This window comes from Mustela nivalis, assembly GCF_964662115.1.
Source record: "Mustela nivalis genome assembly, chromosome: 12".
NCBI classification, from domain to species: domain Eukaryota; kingdom Metazoa; phylum Chordata; class Mammalia; order Carnivora; family Mustelidae; genus Mustela; species Mustela nivalis.
The window spans coordinates 68976402-68998314 of record NC_139031.1 but is presented as its reverse complement, the minus strand read 5'-3'; the positions used below and the strand labels follow the sequence as shown (position 1 = coordinate 68998314).

Sequence of the window (21913 nt, the reverse complement as noted above, 5' to 3'; positions counted from 1 at the left end):
AAGTAAATATATCTGCTTTGCAATTATTTTTCACCCCCTGGAGTGTTTTATAACATCTGTTTTCTTCCAAATTAATATAAAAATTAATTTCATTTTTTCTCTTTTGTATATTGGAGTTGGTTTGTGGTATAACAAATCGGGATTAAGACTCCACTCAGTGATTCTGCACTTAATGTGAACAAAGCACATGATGATGATGCCAGCCTTCAGAAAGTACATGAATAAAAGGGAAACCATCAGATCATTACCATATCATACAATAACTAATATAGTTGGGTAGAGGTAACAGTACAAAAACAAGAAAACTAAGTCAGATTGGGAAAACAGAAGACTAAATCAGGTTGGGCAGGGGGGTGTCATAGAATCTTCCTAAAGGGAGTGAGGTAGGAATGGGGTTTTAGCATATCTGCAGAGGCAGGGGTGTGGTAGGTATTCCTGTCAGTAGCTCAAGTGATGCTGGGAGAGCCTGGCTGACAGCTCTGAGACCCTACAGGCTCGTACTATATCAGGCAATATACCATTGCCCAAGAACTGGTCATTAGCATTTTATATTCATGAGATTCATTTTGTACACTGACTCAGGGTTATTCAAATCCATGAAGAAGAGAATACTACGTAAACCAAAATATCAGCTTATTAATTGATAACGAGGGGGATCCCTTTCACATGATGAGAAGGCTTATGTCCCTTATTCCAGAAGCAAAAGAAAATGGATAATCTTAGGATATTTTGTAGGGAGACCTGATTAAATAGTCTTGCCCTGTACATTCCTCCTTCAACCAACAAATATTTTTTTGAGTGCCTGCTGTGTGCTAGGAACTTCCCAAATTAAAAACACCGGTATGGATTGTTCTTCTTCCCCAGGTGCATTGTCTCTTGAATGCCAGATATATCTTGCCATTGCTTCCCTGGCACCCACCCATTTTCCCTATTCTGATACATATGGGTCTGTGTGTATGTGTGAGTTCCATAAACAGATTAATACTATTACCCTGCAACACCTTTAAACATGCAAACACCATTGGATTTTGCTTTCTTTTTTTGCTTCTGGCACCAAGAAACATCTATATTTCTATTAGATATGGTTGGCTATCGCTCAACTACCTACATTTCTTTATACCTTTATATGAAGCTCAACATTAGGGTCCATGGGAGAAATTGCAAGAGATGAGGCTGGAAAGGCAGGTGTTGCCAGATTTTGAGGATTTTTGCCAAATTGTCTGAAGTTAATCTTATTAACAGAATAAGCTATCTGGTGCATTTTTTTTAAGTAGGAAAGTGGCCTTGTCTGAGGATTTTTGTGAAGATAACTGATGACTGGGCAGGTGAGACTGAAGGACAGAAAGATCAAAATATGGAGGTGAATATTTAGTTTTGAGTCAAAGGATGAATGATTGGCCAATGTAGGAAATGCAGATATGAGAGTAACTTTTTTGGAAAAATCAATTATTTGTTGCAGACATTGTGAACTTTGATGTACTTGTAGGACATATATGTGGAGGTGTGCAGTGGGATTTTAGGAGTGCTTGTCTGCAGCTCAGAAAAGATGCTGAGAAAACTTAGGAATAACTTGTTGCATTTAAGTGGTCTCTATGTTATTTATGTAACATTTATTAAGTGCTACTTTATATTAGAATGTGGAAATAAGGTGCTGTCTACATTCTTGAAGTTTACATTTTAGAGATGAAGACAGCGATATACAACACTAAGAAAAAGAAGTATTATTAATGCTGTGAAAGAACAGCATACCTGTAGTATATTGTTGAGGGAGGGGAGAGATCAAAGAGAAGATGAGTTTTCTCTCATCTGCCTTCTCATGAGAGAGTAAGGAAAATCATTGTGAAAGAATTGGTGCACAAGCCCCATCTTGAGAGGTGATAGATGTTCTTCACATAGACTGTAACAGGAAGGGCATTTAGGCTTCAGGTGAAGGAGAGCTGTGAAATAGCATGGCATGTTCAGGGATGCAGATCCTGTAGTACAACCAGCACAAAGGGAAGTGCACTGTGAGATGAGTCCGCACAGGCAGATGTCCCAATCAGGTGTCAGGATGGGGCGGGTTTCTCTGGGCTGCTGGGAGGTCTGACTTCATCCTGAGACACTGAAAAGCAGTTCTGAGTAGGAGAGTAAGAATTGAAGGTGCTTACTTATTCAGGTGAAAATGTGGGTGATGAGTAGAAACTGTTGAGAGACAAGAATGTTGTTTCTTAAAAAACTTCAGAATGTCCACATGAGAGGATAGTGAAAGTTTGAACAAGACAGGGGCAATGCAGACAGGAGAAGTGAGGTATACACAGGAGAGTTAAGAGGATGCAGTTAATATATTAAGTTATAAATCTCATGTACTGACCAACTGCCTAGAGTGCTAACTCATCACCAGAAATAACTAGTACGATAGATGGTTTATTAATTCTTGAGCAGAAAATGGCCATAAGTGTCCAATTTAAGATATGAAGCAAAATTTTTAAGATTTTTATTTATTTGACAGAGAAAGAGAGATCACAAGTAGGCAGAGAGGCAGGCAGAGGGCGGGGGTGGGGGCAGGCTCCCTGCTGAGCAGAGAGCCCAATGCGGGGCTTGATCCAGGGACTCTGGGACCATGACCTGAGCCAAAGGCAGAGGCATAACTCACTGAGCCACCCAGGCGCCCTGAAGCAAACATTTTGAAACAGGTGTTTTTACTTATCTTACCATTGTAAAACTGGTCATTTGTTCCATACCCACAAATGGGTTTTTACTAGAGCAAGAGAAAGAGGACAAACTGGCTAGTAAGTACAGATGATCACTAAAACTGTGACAGAATATCTTTGCATATGGCCATGATCCTGATAATAAGGACAGAAGAGAAACAGAAGAACTAGAAAATGGTATATATGGTGTATACAGTTACTTCTGGTGCCAGAGACGGGGAGACCTCAAATGAAAAACAAGATTTCCTCAAAGAGTCCCAAATGGGGTTTTAATTCAGAAAGACAGAGGAACTTGAGAAAATTGAATAGAAAATAAGAGACTGAGAACAATTCAAAAGTTGTCTACCAAAGAAGGACCAAAGCCAAGACTACAGAGAAAGTTCCCAGTTGCTGAGAAAAACCTAGGAGTTTTCTCATTGTCCTCCATACAGAAGTGTGATGATCAGCTGACTACTACTAATGGGCCCCTTAAGTTTATGAAATTTAGGATGGAGGCTTAAAGCGAGTAATACTAGGCCAACTGCAAGTCTTAAGCAGAACCTCATCATTAAATACATAAAAATAATATTCCAAGAAAGAAAAGTATGATTTAATGCTATATTATTTACATATTAATTTGGGTCATGGTTACATACATATTTTTGGCATAAGCATTTTCAACTGAACTTGTCAATTCATGAGATCATTTTATACCTTATGCCTAGTTTTCCAAAGTCTTTGAATTATGAGACTCAAAAGGGGTGACAAAATCTAATTAATGAGAAAAAATTATAAAATGTTGTTGTAAAATATACTAAGATTTGTTCAAAGAGTTCCATGTAAAGATTCAAATACTATTTTTCAGCACTGAAACTGCCTCTTTTATGCCTAATCAGACAAGAAGAGGGAGTGATTATATTTTCTGTGAAACAGTGGTAATCTATAAAAATTTTGAGACCAGTTTTTCCATAGTACGTGATAAATGGTTATTGAGTGGAATTCAAATAGTCTTCTTAAGAAGTCAGTCTTTTAAAATCAACTTTGTTGGGTGTCTGGGTGGCTCAGTGGGTTAAGCCGCTGCCTTTGGCTCATGTCATGATCTCAGGGACCTGGGATCGAGTCCCACATCAGGCTCTCTGCTTGGCAGGGAGCCTGCTTCTCTCTCTCTCTCTCTCTCTCTGCCTGACTCTCTGCCTGCTTATGGTCTTTCTCTGTCAAATAAATAAATAAAATCTTAAAAAAATAATAATAAATAAAATAAAATCAACTTTGTTTTAGGCAATGCTGTCAGGATGCTTCTCACTCCTAAGAGTGTTTTCTGTATCCTTGTTCAATAAACTGTGCTTTACTCACTCTGAATCAATCAATCAATCAATAATAAATGAAATCAACTTTTTTACATACATATTGACTCTTAGTAGATCTTAGATTGTTATGCACTAATACGTGATTGAATGAACTTATTATTTCTTACAAAGAGACATAAGCACACTAGATTACTGAAGAAAGATCAGGATACAATAGACATGTAACTGAAGTCAAGGAAGGAGGCTGGAACTCAGTAAGCATGAAGAAAACTCACCAGGTAGATTGAAGGGGGAGATAAGGTAATGCAGGTATGAAGCAAAGTGTGTATAAAAGGCAGATATGTGAAATGACCGTGTTCAGAGAACTAGAAAGAAAGGCATTTTTTCCAGTACAAGTTTTTGTCTTAATAATTGTAAAAAATAATAATAATAGCAATAGTTATTTCCTGAACACGATTTACTTTATACAGTCCTCTAGAATGCAGTTAGGAACTAGCATTCTCTCTGAGGGAGGGAGAAAAAAACTGTTATGTTGCAAGTCACACAAGCTGCTTTGTTTTAATGGCTTTGTGCTTTATTTACTGTTAACAATGGACAATAAAGGTCATAAGAATATGTTAGAGCCTCTGAGCTAAAAATAATGTTGATGCTAAAGGAAGGAGACAGGCCAGTACTTTAGAAAAAAAAATTAGACATTGTACTTAATGATTAGGTTTTAAAGCAGTACCCTCTCTAAATGGCATTACCTCCACAGCTTGACCTGATTAGCCATAAGCATAATAAGTTCCTCCTGAAACTCCTGTTCTCCACCAAATTAACTGAAAATTCTCTGTAGCAACACCCTTGTCAAGACCATCTTCTATCAAGTGGGTTTAGAACTGAGGTGGGTCTGATCACTTCTTTGCTGCTGTTGTTTCTCTTTGCTATGTGGAATTGAAAACCAGTGCTTCCCAGTCCACCAGTAGCTCCCGTTCTGTTGTTGAACAGACTTAAGTGGGCAGGCACCTTGAGATTCTTTGTGGCAAGATAGCCCCACTCCCTCAGTGGTAGGCTCCATCAGAGGGATGTTCCTAGTGCTCAGCTCTTGCACTTCATATACTGAGCCACTGCCCAGGGGTCAGTCAACCCAGTCATTTGTCTCTCTTCCCTCTCCAGGGTTGGGTCACATTTACTTTTAAACTTCAAAACTGAAGGAGTCTGATTTCTTACCTGCTTTTAACAGTAGCGCTAACTCCTTGCCCTACCCTTTTGAGAGTGTCTGCATGTAATCAAGGCCTCGATTGGATAGGCCATTTTCAGTGATTTCAAAGTAATATTTGGACATCGCTTTCAGAAAAGAAAAGGTAGAGCTTCTCTGTTGATTTAGAGCTAGAAAACAAAACAAATTTGATTGCCGACAAGGAGGGAAAAAGTTTTTTAGTTGTGCCTCTGGAACTCTCTCTAGTCCCCAACTCTTTCCACTTGGGGTACTAGTTGGGGTGTTGGTTATAGAATATAAAATATAAGATTACGAATATTTTAAAACCATGATATTCCTTAAGACTGCAGATCTAAAATCAAAATAGAATAAATTGAGTTTAAGATGAAGAATATAAGATTGGCATGGGAATAGAAGGAGGGAGAATCTTGCCAGGTACACAGTGGTCTAATTAGGAAGGGCTTGGTATTTTTTGCTAAAACAATTTGATTCTGTCTTACAGTCATTGGAGAGCATCTAAAAGATTTCAAGGAGATAAGTATTTCTCAAAGATCACTATGTAGGCAGTATAGTGGAAGTTGGAGGCAGAAGGAGCTAAGGAGATAGGTTGGTTTTTTAATTGTCTAGGCAGGAGGTGAGGAGATCCCTAGGTAAAACAATAAGAAGTGGTAAAAATGGGGAGAAGGCAGATAAGAAAGAGAAGTAGAAACTCTGAAAGGCAGCAGCTGAGGAAGAAAGGAGGGTATCCAAGATCATGCTCTTCCTGGATTGATTCTAAGTAGATGATCATATCATTTACCAGGACAGGAAATAGAGAAAGGGACAGTAATAGAAGAAATGATAAGTTTTAGTTTTAGACATGTTATTTTGGATTTTTTAGTTTATCTGAAATAATCATGGGTAAAAAAAGAAAGTACTGATATTTCAATATAATTTTTGTGTTTTTTACTATGGTGAAGAGTATCTGGTCATTATGTTTGCAACTGACCCATTTAAGAAATTCTTGTCTAAATTTACCATTTTTTTCTATCATTCTCTTTGATGCAATAGTTCTTTTAAACAGACAATAATATATTGCTTTTTGTTAAGTTTAGTTCTTTTCTTACCCAGGTTATTGGATAAAAATTTAGAGAAAAATCTCCTTTAAATCAGATTTCATAAAAAGAACTTTTGGAATATAGCCCCTTCTCCTATCATCATGCTATTCAAAATGAAGCATTTTAAAAACTTTGCCGTATAGCCTAAGAGGAAAATAAATGTATGGTTAAGATTGAGAGTCTACAAAAAAAACTTTGGGGGGTGGGGCAGGGTTCCCTCTAAAGTTACACAGTAAATCATGTGTTTTGTGTTTGTGCTTAATATTCCAAAGTTGTAGGAGTTAGTGAAGCTTATGAGGATGCTGCCAATTGTCTCTGGCTGTTGACTAACTCTAAGCCTTGTGCTAACTGTAAGTCTCCGATACAGAAGAATGAGGGATGCAATCACATGCAGTGTGCTAAGGTAAGAAATTAAAGAGGATTTTGCATGCTTTGCAGTTAGAATCTGAATTTGACTGTTAATCCAAAGAAGAAAACAAGCATAAAGCTGTTGCTGGGTTTCAGATGGATTCTAGGAGATTACATTCTATATTCTTTGTTGAATAATGTAAGTATGGCTTTATACTGCTACATTTTACACTCATAATGAATGTTAAAAATAGATTAAGGATTCAGTGGTATTTGGCCTGAAGGTGAGAAATGCCCGAATCACTTCCCCGCTTATCTCCCCTAGTGAGGATCCTGAAATCTTACCTGCTGATCAACAAACCCCTCCCCACCCCTGCTTAGTAAGGATCCTGAGAGAGTTTTGTCTATGTATAAATAATAATATTAAGGGGCACCTGGGTGGCTCAGTGGATTAAGCCTCTGCCTTTGGCTTAGGTCATGATCCCAGGGTCCTGGAATTGAGCCCCGCATAGGGCTCTCTGCTCAGCAGGGAGCCTCCTTCTTCCTCTCTCTCTGTGATCTCCATCTGTCAAATAAATAAATTATTTTTTAAATCTTTAAAAAAAAAGAACTTAAAAAAAATAATAATATTAAATGGTAAAGTGCTATTTTAAATGAGTTCTCTTTCAAAGCGGGCTTTTGAGCACACAGCTTAGATTCAAGGCCCACATCAGGCCCCAGGCAGTTCCCCTAAGTCCACATCTAAATGTTGGTGTCTGTGAATAGGTGCCTATGTAATAAAAGTACCCAAAACAGTGGACAGACTTAGGACTCCTAATGAAATCACAGTTAAATAAGTAATTCATTCATTACTATATTGAAAATGCTGACTAAGATCTTCTTGATCAAAACATAATTAATGTAAATAATTACTTTTGGAAGGCTACCCTCCTGGTTTAGTTGCATATTTAAAACCAATACTCTGGAATTAGGTTAGTAAATATTGTATTAATCCAAGCCTATATTTATGAACATTTTTGTTTTAAAATTATAATGATATTCCAGTTTTTTCTTTTTCAGTGGAAGTTCCATGTATATAAAAAATAATTACTTAAAGTTGAAAGAACAATGTAACTTTTTTTAAAGATTTTATTTACTTATTTATTTGACAGAGAGCTTGAGAGAGCAGAAGCAGGGGGAGCAGCAGAGGGAGAAGCAGGCTCCCTGCTGAGCAGGAAGCCCAATGTGGGGCTCGATCCCAGAACCTGGGGATCATAACTTGAGCTGAAGGTAGATGCTTAACCAACTGAGCCAACCAGGCACCCCATAATGTAACTTTTAATTTACAATGGGAAAAAAACACATAAGATTCCAATAACATATGTCAATATCTTCTAAGTATTATTTGATTTTTAATATTAAAGCTAATGACCATTATCATCATTACATTTTAAAAATAGCAATTACCAGATCATCTTTATAAGCCTATTATTACTATAAAATCAACATAAATGATTTAGCTTACTGAGACAGTAATGATTTCCTAAGAGGTAAGAAGAAAAATGTAGTATAGTGTTCTGAGCAAAATGCTCAAAGGTGCTTATTAGTTCAGCTCATCCGGCTAAAAATATTGTATTTGTGGTCTTATCTTGAACATCCATTATTAATTTTTTCTTGGAAAATCTGATATAGACTCTATAGATGTGTAAAGAAATACAGGTTGACAGTAAAAATCAGTCACTGGGCTACTAATAATAAAGCAAGATCTAGTTATCCAGTTACCTTTATTAACTTCAAAGCACCTACCAGTATTAAGTAGTTGATAAATATGTATTGAGTGAATGAATATTTTTATGAATTTATCAGGCTTATGATATGAGATAATTTATATTAAATAGATTTTGCTTGAGCTTCTTCTGCATTTAAAAGAAACATTTATGGGGCACCTGGGGGACTCAGTTGTTAAGCATCTGCCTGCGGCTCAGGTCATGATCCTGGGGTCCTGGGATCGAGTCCCACATCGGGCTCCCTGCTCAACGGCTGCCTGCTTCTCCCTCTTCCAACTTCCCCTGCTTGTGTTCCCTCTCTTGCTCTCTTTCTCTCTATCAATCAATAAATAAAATCTTTAAAAACAAAAAAAGAAAAAAGAAAGAAACATTTACTTTCACACTATGGAAATATAGTAGTCTTATCTAATATACCATCTGAAGTATTTGCTTTTCACAAAAGAAACTAGCAAGTAATTTTTAGGACATAGAAGAAAGACAAATATGACAAGAAAGTAATAACCTTGCTATGAAAAATTTTCATAGATTTAGAATTTTTTTTAATGCAAAGGTAGAACAGCAAAGCATATGTAATTGAATCCATGTCTAACACAATGACTAGATCATAAGATACTTTTATTACTGCCAAAATGTTGATTATCATTCAATAGTTTTTACTTTCTGGAATCAAATTGTTAAACATTTTAGAAGAATGACAAATTTGGACTTATAAAAATAGTTTTATTTTAAATAAAAAACACTCTTTATTCATTTCCCTTTAGATACTTTTCAGAAACTATTTAAATTTTGCATTCTTACACATTTTAAATCACTTACAGTAATTTTCTTCATCTGACTATAAAACTATATGCTGCAACTAAAAACTAAAAGTTAACTGAAGTTCTGTATTCTTTTTCTTACCATATAATATAAAATTTGGCTCTTTTGTAGAAAGTTCTGCCACTAATTATGAGACATCAGTGGAGCTGTACTTGTATCAAATCAGGCACAAAGTTTGCTTATACCAAGCATAAGAACTTGCATACTCTTAGAACCATATCTAGAATGTATTGTGTAAGTACCTGTTAGTGTAGGGCTAATGAGGATACAGACTTTAATTTAGTTCTCTGTCCATGACCTCTCAGGTAGAGAAAAAAAATAATAAAGATATAGAAGACTTAATATAGTTATTAAGATATTTCTGATTGCTATATATTCAGACTTAGTATCCTAAAAATATGGTTTACACCATGTTTGTAAGTATCCATGGAGCATTAGCAAAAAATTTGACCATTGATTATCAAAGAAAATCTCAGTAATACTGCAGAAAATAGAAATGGTAATAGCAACATTCTCTGATAATGGGAAACATAGAAATTAATAATAAAGTTATAAAAGCCCTTTTCATTTGGAAATTTCAGATCTCTCAAACAACTCTTGAGTTAAAGGAAATAAAAGTGGGAATTAAAGAACTTCTAGAAAACTAGGATAATGGAAATACTACTTTATCAGAACCTGAGCACCAGTATCTAAAACAATGCTCAGAAATGTGCATGGCCTCATTAAAACAATGCAAAATAAGGAATGAGTTAAGGATATGACTCAAAAAATTAGAAAAACAGAATAAACTTGAAGAACACCACAAGGAAGGATTTTTTTTTTTTTTTAAGATTTTATTTATTTGACAGGGAGAGAGAGCACAAGCAGGGTGAGCCACAGGTGGAAGGAAGGGAAGAAGCAGCTCCCTGCTTCCAATGTGGGGCTCGATCCCAGGACCCTGGGCTCATGATCTGAGCTAAAGGCAGACACTCAACTGACTGACTCACCCAGGTGCCCGGGAGGATCTTTTTTTTAAAGCAGAAATCGGTTGAGTTGAAAACTGAAAAACGGTATTAACTAATAAATCCAAAACAGTGGTTTTTTTTTTTGTTTTTTTTTTTTTAAGAAAAAGGTAAGATAAACCTCGAAACTTATCTAAGAAAAAGTAAAGATGAGGTAGTTCAAATGCACAATATAAGAATTAAGGGGACTAATCAATAAATAAAATAAACAAATGATAATAGATAATTTTGCTAAATTCTTACAGATAAATTTGAACTTGGATTTGAAATGGATAGATTTTCTAAGAACATAAAATTTATTAAAACTGACCCTAGAAAAAATATCCAAATAAACTTATTTCCATAGAAGATAGTTTTTCAGCAATCTTCCCCCCCCACACACACACTTTAAAGCAATAGGCCCTAACAGTTTCACAATAGAATTTTTATCAAACCTTCAAAGAATAGGTAATTTTAATATGACTTAAACTGTTTCTGGGAATTTTTAAGAAAAAGAGAGAAAGAGAGAGAGAGAGAGAGAAAGCAAGCTAGCTTTCAAATTATTAAAAGGGAGTAGAATCTTGATATTAGCACTTAATAAGATTATAAAAATGAAGTGAAAATTACAGATCAGTCTTACTTATGAATACTAATGCATAAATCCTAAATAAGATATTGGGTGGTGGGGGAGCCACAGATCTTAGCACATATAATCCAACAAGAATACATTTAAAGAATGATTATCAGTGCTCGCTTCGGCAGCACATATACTAAAGAATGATTATTAATTTTTAAAAATTTTAATAAACAAAAAGTAATTGACCATGTGTTTATTTCAGGAATACAAGAATAATTCAATATTTAAAAAGCTATTGCGGGGGATGCCTGGGTGGCTCAGTTGGTTAAGCAGCTGCCTTCGGCTCAGGTCATGGTCCCAGCGTCCTGGGATCGAGTCCCACATCAGGCTCCTTGCTCGGCAGGGAGCCTGCTTCTCCCTCTGCCTCTGCCTGCAATTCTGTCTGCCTGTGCTCACTCTCCCCCCCCCCTCTGATAAATAAATTTAAAAAAAAAAAAAAAAAAAAAGCTATTGCGGTACCTCATCTTATTAGTAGATCCAAAGAAGAATCATATATATGTTCTGTAGTTGCTAAAAAGGCATTTGACAAAAAAACAACAACCATTCTTTATTAAAAAACTCAAAGAAGTAAGAACAGATGGACTCTTCCTTAGTATGATAAAAATGAATCTAGTTCAGTGCAAAAGTTACTATGATATTTAGTGAGAAAACTAGAGGTACTCACTAAAATCAAGAACAAGATAAGGATACTCTCAATCACAAATATTGGTAACATGGGACTGGAGATACCAATCAGCATATTTAGATAATAGGAAGAAATTAAAGATTTAAAAATTAGAAATGAAGTAATAAAATTATTTTTTTTGCAGATAGCATGTTTATATACCTAGAAAACCCACAAGAATCAGTTTAAAAGCTAACAACAAGATTCAGTTAATTAGCAGAGTACAAAATTAATATGCAGAAGACAGTAGCCTTCATTTATACCAAAAATATCTAGACAAAATATGTACTGAAAGGAAAGATCTCATTTATCTAGAAAGAAACTTAAGAAATATACAAAATTTATATGAAGAAAATTTTAAGACCCCTATCTGTAGAACACAAAAGATGACAAACAAATGGAAAGGTAACAAAGTTATTAGGTAGAAAGTTTCCAATGAAAATAGCAGCAGTTTTTGTTTCTGCATCTAGATAAGCTAATTCAAAAGTCCACATGGAAAAATAAAGCAAAAATAGCTAGGAAAGCTCTGAAAAAGAACAGTGAGGAAGAACTATCCTTGTCAAATAGTAAGCCTGTCGTTAAGGCTCAATAATTAAAATAGCATGGTGCTGGCATATGAATCTAGAGATTAATGAAACTATAATAAAAGCCCAGAAAACAAATAATGTGGGAATTTAGTATATGGTAAAGGAGGATCTCCAACAGTGGAGAAACAGGGACTGTTAAATAAATATGATTGAGACAACTGGCAGCTGTGTGGAAAAAAAATAAAATTTAATTCATACTGTATACTGTATACCCAGATAAATTCTGAACAGCTCAAATATTTAAATGTTTAAAAAACAAACAAACATGGGTGCCTGGGTGGCTCAGTTGGTTAATCAACTGCGTTTGGCTCGGGTCATGATCCCACAGTCCCGGGATCGAGTTCTGCGTTGGGCTCCCAGCTCCGTGGGGCGTCTGCTTCTCCCTCTGACCTTCTCCCCTCTCATGCTCTTGCTCACTCTCTCTCTCTCTCAAATAAATAAATAAAATCTTAAAAAAAAAAAAAAAGAAAACACATAAAAGTACCAGAAGAAGACAGACTTGAAATGGGGAGACCCAAGATCCCATAAGATCCATAAACATTAAAAAAAAAAAAAAAAAAAAATCTGTTTTCCTACTATAAAGATCATATTTTTGACATTATTGGCCAATTATGATAGTAAAGCAAAATTTTCTTAAAAATAAGAAACAGATTTTATATCAGTCTTTCTACTTAGAAACCTTTCAAACTTGTTCTGTTAAAGTCATAAGAAAAACTTCTCATGAAGACTGGTGAAGCTTTACGTACCAAAGTAAGATTGCCATGCACTTGAAAATGAAACATTGTCAGTATTTGTCTTTATTATTGGGAAAGAATAGCCTATTGATATTCTTAAAGATTCCTTGATATTCCTCCATAATATTATGATTTACATTTTAATTTATCCTTACAAGCGGTCATTTTAAACTACCCCCACATCTTGCTGTGCAGGTAAGGTCTCTAGAGGAAATATGAAAAAGACAGCATGTCTTTAAGATTTGTTCCTGGTCACACAGGCAGAATTGCTGGATCACTACAAAGTAGTTAACTAGAAATCAGAAAACAATTTGCATGTTAATGCAGGGCGATGTTTGCATATATGTTTTCTTTTGAAGTGCAAGTATGACTTTTGCTGGATTTGCCTAGAAGAATGGAAAAAGCATAGTTCTTCCACAGGAGGTTATTACAGATGTACTCGCTATGAAGTCATTCAGCATGTGGAGGAACAATCCAAGGAAATGACTGTGGAGGTAAAAAGAACTATTAAATCAAGGCCTCTGGCTAAGCCACTTAATTACTTTGGGAGTATTTTGCATGTCTTCTTGTCCTATCTTTGTCATAATAAGGCATTAAATTGAATACACTTTATTTTTTTTCCTTACCCGCCCCCCAATACACTTTAGAGTAGCTTTAATTTAAATAAAATAGAGCTATCAACTTGAGAGCTTTCTTTTTTTAACTTTCCTTTTTTTATATTGTTAAGGATAAAGTCTTATATATCCTTATCTCTATAATGACTTAAAAATTTTAACATTAATATCAAAAACACAGTATTATGTTACAATATATAAGTCTCTTAGTCTGCTTGGCTGCCATAACAAAACACCATAGACTGAGTGGATTAAAAAACAGAAATGTATTTCTCACAGTTCTGGAGCCTAAGAAGTCCAAGATCAAGATTCCTGCCAATTCAGCTTCTGGTGATGACTCTCTTCCTGGCTTGCAAAGGGCTGGCTGTCTTTTGCTATGCTCACATGATAGGGAGAGAGAGAGTACTGGTATCTCTTTCTTTTCTTAAAAGAGCAATAATTTGACTGGGTAAGGGCCACACCCCAGTGACTTTATATAACCTTTATCACTTCATAGACCCTGTCTTCAAATCCAGTCATTCATATTGGGGGTTAGGGCTTCAACATGAATTTTGGGGAGATACAGTTCAGTCCATAGCAATAAGCAATATAATAAAACATTGAAGATCTGATAAATGTAGGACTTGAGAGGCATATTTGCTTTACGGTCTGGGATCATGGATTTAGTGATTTATCATAGAGAATACAAATGCAGGACTTTGTTCTGGTAGTCTTAAAAATGTACTGTTTTTTTTTTTCCTCAAAATAATGAAATCTTTATGCACAACTACCTATTACTAATAAAAATTTTAAGTGACAAAAAGTCCCCAATTTAATAGCTAGTACTTTATTTATAAAAGTCATTTATGGACTTTTGTTTCCTAGGCTGAGAAAAAACACAAACGATTTCAGGAACTTGACAGATTTATGCACTATTACACAAGATTTAAAAACCATGAGCATAGCTATCAGGTATGTCCCAAATCATTTCAAATGCTCTGAATGATACTGTTGTGAATAAATAAAGAAAATTTTATAAACTATTTATTTCTATTCCTTTAGTTAGAACAACGCCTTCTTAAAACAGCCAAAGAAAAGATGGAGCAATTGAGTAGAGCTCTCAAAGAAAGTAAGTTATAAGTGGTATGTGTGATAATTAATATAAAATAGCCTTCCATGCTTAAGTCACTTAATTGGTAGGAGGTTAAGGCCCTTCGGGGAATACATTATTATCTGCATTGTTCACTCTGGTATTGCTTGGAGTTCTCTGAAGCCCAGAGTGCAGCTTAGCATTTGAGGCCTCTGTAATTAGATTTTCTACCCAGCTTATCTCATATGCTCCTCTTAATGCAGCCTAAACCATTAGCAGATAAACACACATCATGGTTTTTTACTCTGTGCCACTGCTGATGGTCTACAGTGTCAGAAACAGTGGGTGAGCCCTAAAAGCCATCCTTGATCAGTCAAAAGAGCAAGATTCACATGTCACCCAGTTGTAGTGTGACTAAATTCCCAGATTCTTGAGAAAATTTAGCAGACTGTTTAACGGAATGGAGGTCAAATATAGTTTTGGGAGAAATCATCTCACTAGTAAATAACAAACATTAGAATCTGAAAGCAAAGACATGAGATAGGGCTGGTACGGATCCTAAAATAGAAATTCAGAAAGAATAATTGAGTATTGGTTGCATCATTAAAATATAATATCTCCTAATGACCACACAGAGTATAGGTTCTAACATGTTTGTTTTTAAAAGTCAAATTTTAAAAATAATCATAGTTTATATGTAAAAGGTTTTCAGTGTAAAAATGCAATTGTATTTGGTCCAGTTTGTAAGTAAGACCCTTTTCATGAGGGTAATTCCCAATTAAGATAGTAAGCATAAATTAAATACATTGGAGTAGGTGAAAGTGTTGATAGCAGCTTTGTCTCCTTGTTAATATTAGTTTTTAGACTTTAGGAATGATGTCACTTTACTGCCATTATCGAACTCTTGAAGTACTGTCCACAGTAAAATGGTAAGAACGGATAGTACAGTTGATGATAGCCGAAAGGCCGAGAAGCAATCCCATAGTAAAAATGGAAAAGAAAAAACCCTTACAGGTTGTGTAGTTCTTCAGCAGGGATTTTTGTCTCTTACATCACTAGGTTGTCCCTAATACTTAGAACAGTGCCTGACACATAGTAAACATTCTATAAATATCTGTAGATGTGAATTACTGCTGCTTTTCAAACATCTGGAGGTTCGAGACTGCATAATAAAATATGAAAAAGAAAAGTTATAAGGATTGGAAAGGAAGAAACAAAACTTCACATACTTCTCGCACATGTCATAGTGAGGTGTGGTTGGTGTTTTGTTTTGTTTTTCTTTTTTTATATCCTCTTAGTTCAGATCCCTCTTCTAGGGTGGATATTTTGGGATGGTCTATACATCAGTGTGTGTACATACACATGTAATTTCTTTCCACAAGCCTACAGAATAAACTTACTTTCAAAAGTATTTATGAATCTACATTCTACTCCTTAGTTTCCATTTATTTGCAGTTAAGGAGAAAGTTAGAATGTTATAATGATACTTGGAGAAGGAACCATCTCAGATGTTAAGGCAGTTTCTTCTCCCCTCTTCCTCAGTCTTCTTCCCTTTCTTTCTCTTCTTGATATATTTACTAGCATTAGTTATCCAGTTGTTCCCCCAGAATGTAGTATCTTTTTTCTTACAGTGTTTTTACAGAAGCATAATTATAATTAGGAGGGAGTTTTTTATTTTTTTATTTAATTTATTTATTTATTTTTGCAAACTCAGCAGGGCATTTGTTTTAATTCTTTTTTTTTTTTTTAAGTGTTTTGTTTTTTGTTTTGGGGGGTTTTTTTTTAGTTTTCTCTCTACCGAACATGGGGCTCAAACTCATAACCCCAAGATTAAGAGTCACTTGCTCTTCCTACTGAGCCAGCTAGGAGCCCCTGTTTGTTTTAATTTTTAATCAACAAAGTTTCACTAGAGATAACCTGGAAAACATAGTAAAAAACAGTTGGCCTAAAGCTAGATTTGTTTAACCAACAGGGTGAACAGAATCCAGAATCAGTGGATGCATTCCTTCATGATTGCCATCAGTGCTCCTGGGCAACTGCAATGTGTGCTTCATTTATAAATGCAGACAAGTCACACATGAGTGTTTTGTGTTGGTGTTTAGTCTGGTTCAGATAATTACTATCATACAGTTACTTCAAACAACTTCTTCACAGAGATCCTTTGTTGTTGTTTTTTTTAAGAAATCTCAGTCGTTTAATTAATTTATAACAGCATATTTGCAAAACAGTTTTTTTTCACTGTGCCTGATTTGCTTTATAGCTGAAGGAGGCTGTCCAGATACCACTTTCATTGAAGATGCAGTTCATGTGCTCTTAAAAACTCGACGCATTCTCAAGTGTTCTTATCCATATGGATTTTTCTTAGAACCTAAAAGCACAAAGAAAGAAATTTTTGAACTCATGCAAGTAAGATATCTTTTTAAAATTAAATTTAAATGCAATTATTATAGAAAATGGATTTTTTCCTTTTTCGGTGACTTAACTAAGTTTTATCTATTTTGGCTGTGACTAGAAAACAATTTTGTTTTTGTTTTTAGGATGGTTTTTAAATAAAGGAAAAATTACCAGTAATAAACTGAAATGTTTTTGTATTTAAATTTGCCACTACAGATATGAGTGAGTTCTGAGCTATGCAGACATTTTCTAACACATTTGTTTGTTTTAAACTGGCTGATGTTGAAATCTAGCCTAATTCTTAGTATATAATTCGAAATTTTGCCTTCAAAGATGAAACAAATCACATTGCGTGCTAGATGGGAAAGTTGCTATTTACCGGTTTATTTTAAAAGTACAACTGAAAAAGTTACAGTATTTAAAAAACAAAAACACCTAAGCCAACTGACATCACTATATCTAAACAACTTCATTGTACATTCTTTTTTTTTTTTTTAATCCACCAAACTTTCTTCCCTTACCACAATTTTCATGTCACCCCTTTGAACTGTCCTCTAGTAAGTTATATCCTACATTTCTTCAAAAAAATGCTCAATATTAATTTTCACGGTGAAGCCTTTCAGATCTAACCCCAGATCACAGAGATTTTGCCTTGGCTCAAATTCCTTTAGCATTTCCATGTGGTCTGCACTACACAATCATGTATTTGCATGTACAATGCCTTGAAATTTACTCTTTTTTATTTTCACATAGACAAATGATAAATTCCCTGTAGACATCTGGCATACTCACTGTTTATTTGTAATCTTTACCAACTATGTTGCTATAAATGCCTTTTGAATTTATTTTCCTGAAATGTGCAAAATAGACATATATACTAAGCAGTAAGTTATTTTATAATTTGGATTACTTTATGACTTTAAAAGAGTAAGATTTATGTGAGAAACCAGATAGACAATGGATTTGCTATTGACTAACCTACTCAGCCTAAAATCCTTCTTTTTTCCTCTCTCTCTTCTTACCATAGACAGACCTAGAAATGGTCACCGAAGACCTTGCCCAAAAAGTCAATAGGCCTTACCTTCGCACACCCCGCCACAAAATCATCAAGGCAGCGTGCCTTGTACAGCAGAAGAGACAAGAATTCCTGGCATCTGTGGCTCGGGGAGTTGCTCCTGCAGACTCACCAGAAGCTCCGAGGCGCAGGTAAAAAGGATGCATGCTATGGAAATCATCCTAGCTCCGGCCACAAATTCCACCAGGTTAATTTTTATCTAACTAGGGTTCATATTCCTGGAAATTACTTACACCTAAAGTACAAAGAGCTAATAAAAGCATGTTAACTTCTTTTGGGGGATTTCCCCGCAATACTATTTGTGTCTGTCTTATATTTTGTTTGTCTTTCTGTAGTTTCTTGGAATACATTAGGCTAGGTTAATTTCACACTTCAGGGGAACTCATAATTCAAAGTACTCTAATGCATCAGTTCAAATATGTAATATATATAGTGATCTGATAGTCATAAGCATCTTATAATGTCAAATTTGGAAGCCTTGCCAACTTGTTATGGTCTTATATTTTTACGTAAGAGATTATGAAAAAATTAGAAATCTGATATTAATAGTCATTTAAATGATTCATATTCATCCATTAAAGAACAGTTAGTTTTGGTTATTTATTTCAGATGCTTACACTACTACTGCCATTATAAATTGAAGCCTATTTTCTTATTCATAATAATTATAGGCCTTAGAAATTCCTTTGACCCTATTTTTATTACATAAACACTTAAAAATAGAAGGAATCATAAAATATTCTGTTATAGCATGATTATTTTTATTTTTCTACCATTTTTACACAAACCTAAAGCAATTTAGAACTTGAAAGAATTAAAATATCATTTTAATTATATTCAGTAGTTGATCTACTTTGGTTAAGCACGTTCCAAGCAGAGGACTTAAAAGTAATGTTCAGTGGATAAGGGTCTGATTGTACTTTGTAGTGATGATAATAAATCAAATGGTATGTCTGATTTCTTTGTAGCTTTGCTGGTGGAACATGGGATTGGGAATATTTAGGATTTGCATCACCTGAGGTAATTGCTTTGTGGGGGGGCAGGGGTTTTGTTTTGTTTTATTAATTATATTTTTCCTTCATGAAATCCTGCTTGCATTTCCACCCTTATCTATTCTAAATCCTACTGAGATTGTCAGTAGTGGTTTTTGTCTTTTGTGTTAAATAAAAATGCCTCAGCAGAATCTACATTTAGTTATTTGTGGTATTGGATTATCATCACATTATTAAATGCTTCCCCCTTATTATTTTTAATTACTGAGCAGTCATAATTAAGGCCAACTTACAGCATATATTTTGAAACATCACTTCAAATTGGTTAATGAGATACAAATTTTATTTATCAGAAATGTATTATATGGGGCACCTGGGTGTCTCAGAGTCTTAAGCCTTTGCCTTAGGCTTGGGTCATGATCTCAGGGTCCTGAGATCAAGCTCCCCCATCGGGCTCTCTGCTCGGTGGGGAGCCTGTTTCCCTTTCTCTCTGACTGCTTCTCTGCCTACTCGTGATCTCTCTGTCAAATAAATAAAAATCTTGAGAAAAAAAAAGAAAGAAATGTATTATATATTTGTTGTAATATTATTTCAGTCTGGATCTATAAAGAACCTACACAGTCTGTATTTTTAAAGTTACTACATCAGTGTGATTGAATTGATTTATAATCAGTTTCTAAGGTGGAAATTGATATTAATAATGTTGATGCAGAAAGAAATGCTTCGCTTAGTTCTCTTTCTCTTTAAGGTTTTCACCCTCTTGGGTTTTTTTGGTTGTTGTTATTGATAGATTTTAAAATACAAACAGTATTAACTGTTTGGAGTACTGTAAATAGCAGTTACCACAAATAAAAATAAGATAGAGTGAAAATCTTAATCACATTGCTGTTTTCTGAGATTTAAATTGCCACTGTCACTGGGGAGTCAGATTGTAAATGGTTTTAGCAGTTCTATTTCTGTCTCTCCTTCTAAAACAGTAGTATATATCTAATGTTTATGTTATAATAACCTTTTAACTTAGTGCTTGGAAGGGAGCAGGACAAACAGTGAAACCTTTGTCATTTACAGTCCATTTATTATCTCAACTGAAAGAGAATGAAATTAATTATGATCCAGAAATGACTGTGGCGTATTTAAATCAGATACTTTCTCTTTTCAGCTGCTGAGGATACTTGCAATCACCTTTTGGCCTTTTTTGTATTGGTAGATATATTCAAGAAAATACTGACTTTGAGAAAACCATTTGTGCTTTCAAAAATTTTAAATTCTCTTAAATTGCAAAGAGAATTCAATATATTAATGAAATTTCTATTGTAAAAACAATTATGAACCTTTTATTTACTTGATCCTATGCTTATTATTCTGGTATAATTACAGCTTTGAGGATAATATGGAAAATTCTACCTAAAAGCGTGAATAAACAAGCTTCAATTATCAAAAATGAGTACTAAAGATTTCAGTATTTCACGATTTAGCTACATTTGAGCAAAAATAAAACACGATTTAGCTACATTTGAGCAAAAATAAAACCTTTACCAGTGTATTCATAGTCATGTATGCATCATCTTGCAGCTTCTAGCTCTGATAGTAACTTTAGGAATCCTAAATATTTGTCCTTGAATATTGAAGGCCTCCTAATGTGACTGACACAGATTCATTTTGTTAAAAAAAAAAAAAAAGCTTGCCACCTCGCATGTGAATATTTATGAATAAAAATATTGAGCTCTTGTTCTCCAGAGATTGAGAATTGTGAAAGTATAAGTAACTTTTCTTCCTTAAATTTATTTTTTATGTGTTAATAAGTTTTATAAGAATTATTTAACTACTTATTTTTAACTATTATTTTTCTCTTCTTTAAAATCTTTGGCACACGGATACACCAAGCTTTTATGTAAATCTTTTTGGAAGTCTAAAGCATTACCATATAGCGTGAAACTAAAGATCTGCATGCGTGTGACTATCAAATAACTGCCAAAATAGTATCTTGAAAAATTAGCTCTTTGCCTTCATATATACTCTGCAGAGAAAAATAATAATGTTACCAAACTCCAATAGGCTTCTTTTTTCAGTAAAGTTAATAACATCTTACTCTTTTTTTAATTGAATTGAATGAGTCAGTGACAATCATAATTATTTTGTACTACTTTAAAGGCCGTGGAGCCCAGAGGAAAGAGCACGGTGTTCAAGGCCGAGGGACACCCAAGCTCAAGGTTGAGCTTTGTAACTTATCAAAATTTAGGCTGTGTACTTCCTTAAATTCCTCCTCTTTAAAATGCGGGTGATGCTATATACTTCATGAAAGTTCTGGAAGGATTAAAGCGTCTCTTTAAGTCACTGACAGATTTGGTGCTCAGCAAAAATCTCCTGGCAGCTTTTTCCTCTATAAATCTCAAGATTTCTTAATATTCTCTGTAACCTTAGTACTCTCGAACCATTCGGAGTATACCAGCTAAAGCCTTTTCAAATGTTTTCTTAAAAATCTAGAATTCTGGGACACCTGGTGTGATCAGGTGAGCATCCAACTCTTGGTTTTGGTTCAGGTCATCATCTCAGGGTTGTAGGATAGAGCCCCACATGGGGCTCTGCACTCAGCAGGGAGTCTACTTGGACTCTCCCTCTCCCTCTATGCTTCCCCCACATGCACGCATTTCTCTCTCTCAAATAAATAAATAAATCTTTTTTTAAAAATCTAGGAATTCTTAGGAATTTTCAGATAAATTTAATTTTATGAGATCAAATTTTTAAGCCTGTTGCATCATGAGAGAATGCTATTGAGTTTTCTGTCAGAATAATTATAAATAAATCAAGTTTCCTTTATAGTTGTTTTTAAACCAAATTTTAATTTTCTTAAATTGGGAATATGTATATTCTGTGGTCAGTAATAGTTCCTTTAATTCAGAATAACTTTTTGTACCACCATCAAGTGTACAAAGTAAACAAATTTTCCTTAAATATAAACCTTG

The 21913-nt window shown here is 34.7% G+C and overlaps 1 protein-coding gene across 5 annotated transcripts in view; it reads left to right on the top strand.

The window, feature by feature from the left end:
• ANKIB1 (ankyrin repeat and IBR domain containing 1) overlaps positions 1–21913 on the top strand; it is a 261525-nt gene that overhangs the window by 233141 nt on the left and 6471 nt on the right. For all 5 annotated transcript variants that reach the window (XM_082692603.1, XM_082692606.1, XM_082692602.1 and 2 more), the window contains 7 exons: positions 6544–6674; positions 13166–13300; positions 14285–14371; positions 14462–14528; positions 16750–16895; positions 17911–18089; positions 18927–18978. In XM_082692603.1, coding sequence (XP_082548729.1) covers positions 6544–6674; positions 13166–13300; positions 14285–14371; positions 14462–14528; positions 16750–16895; positions 17911–18089; positions 18927–18978 — 797 coding nt within the window. The remainder of the gene's footprint in view (positions 1–6543; positions 6675–13165; positions 13301–14284; positions 14372–14461; positions 14529–16749; positions 16896–17910; positions 18090–18926; positions 18979–21913) is intronic.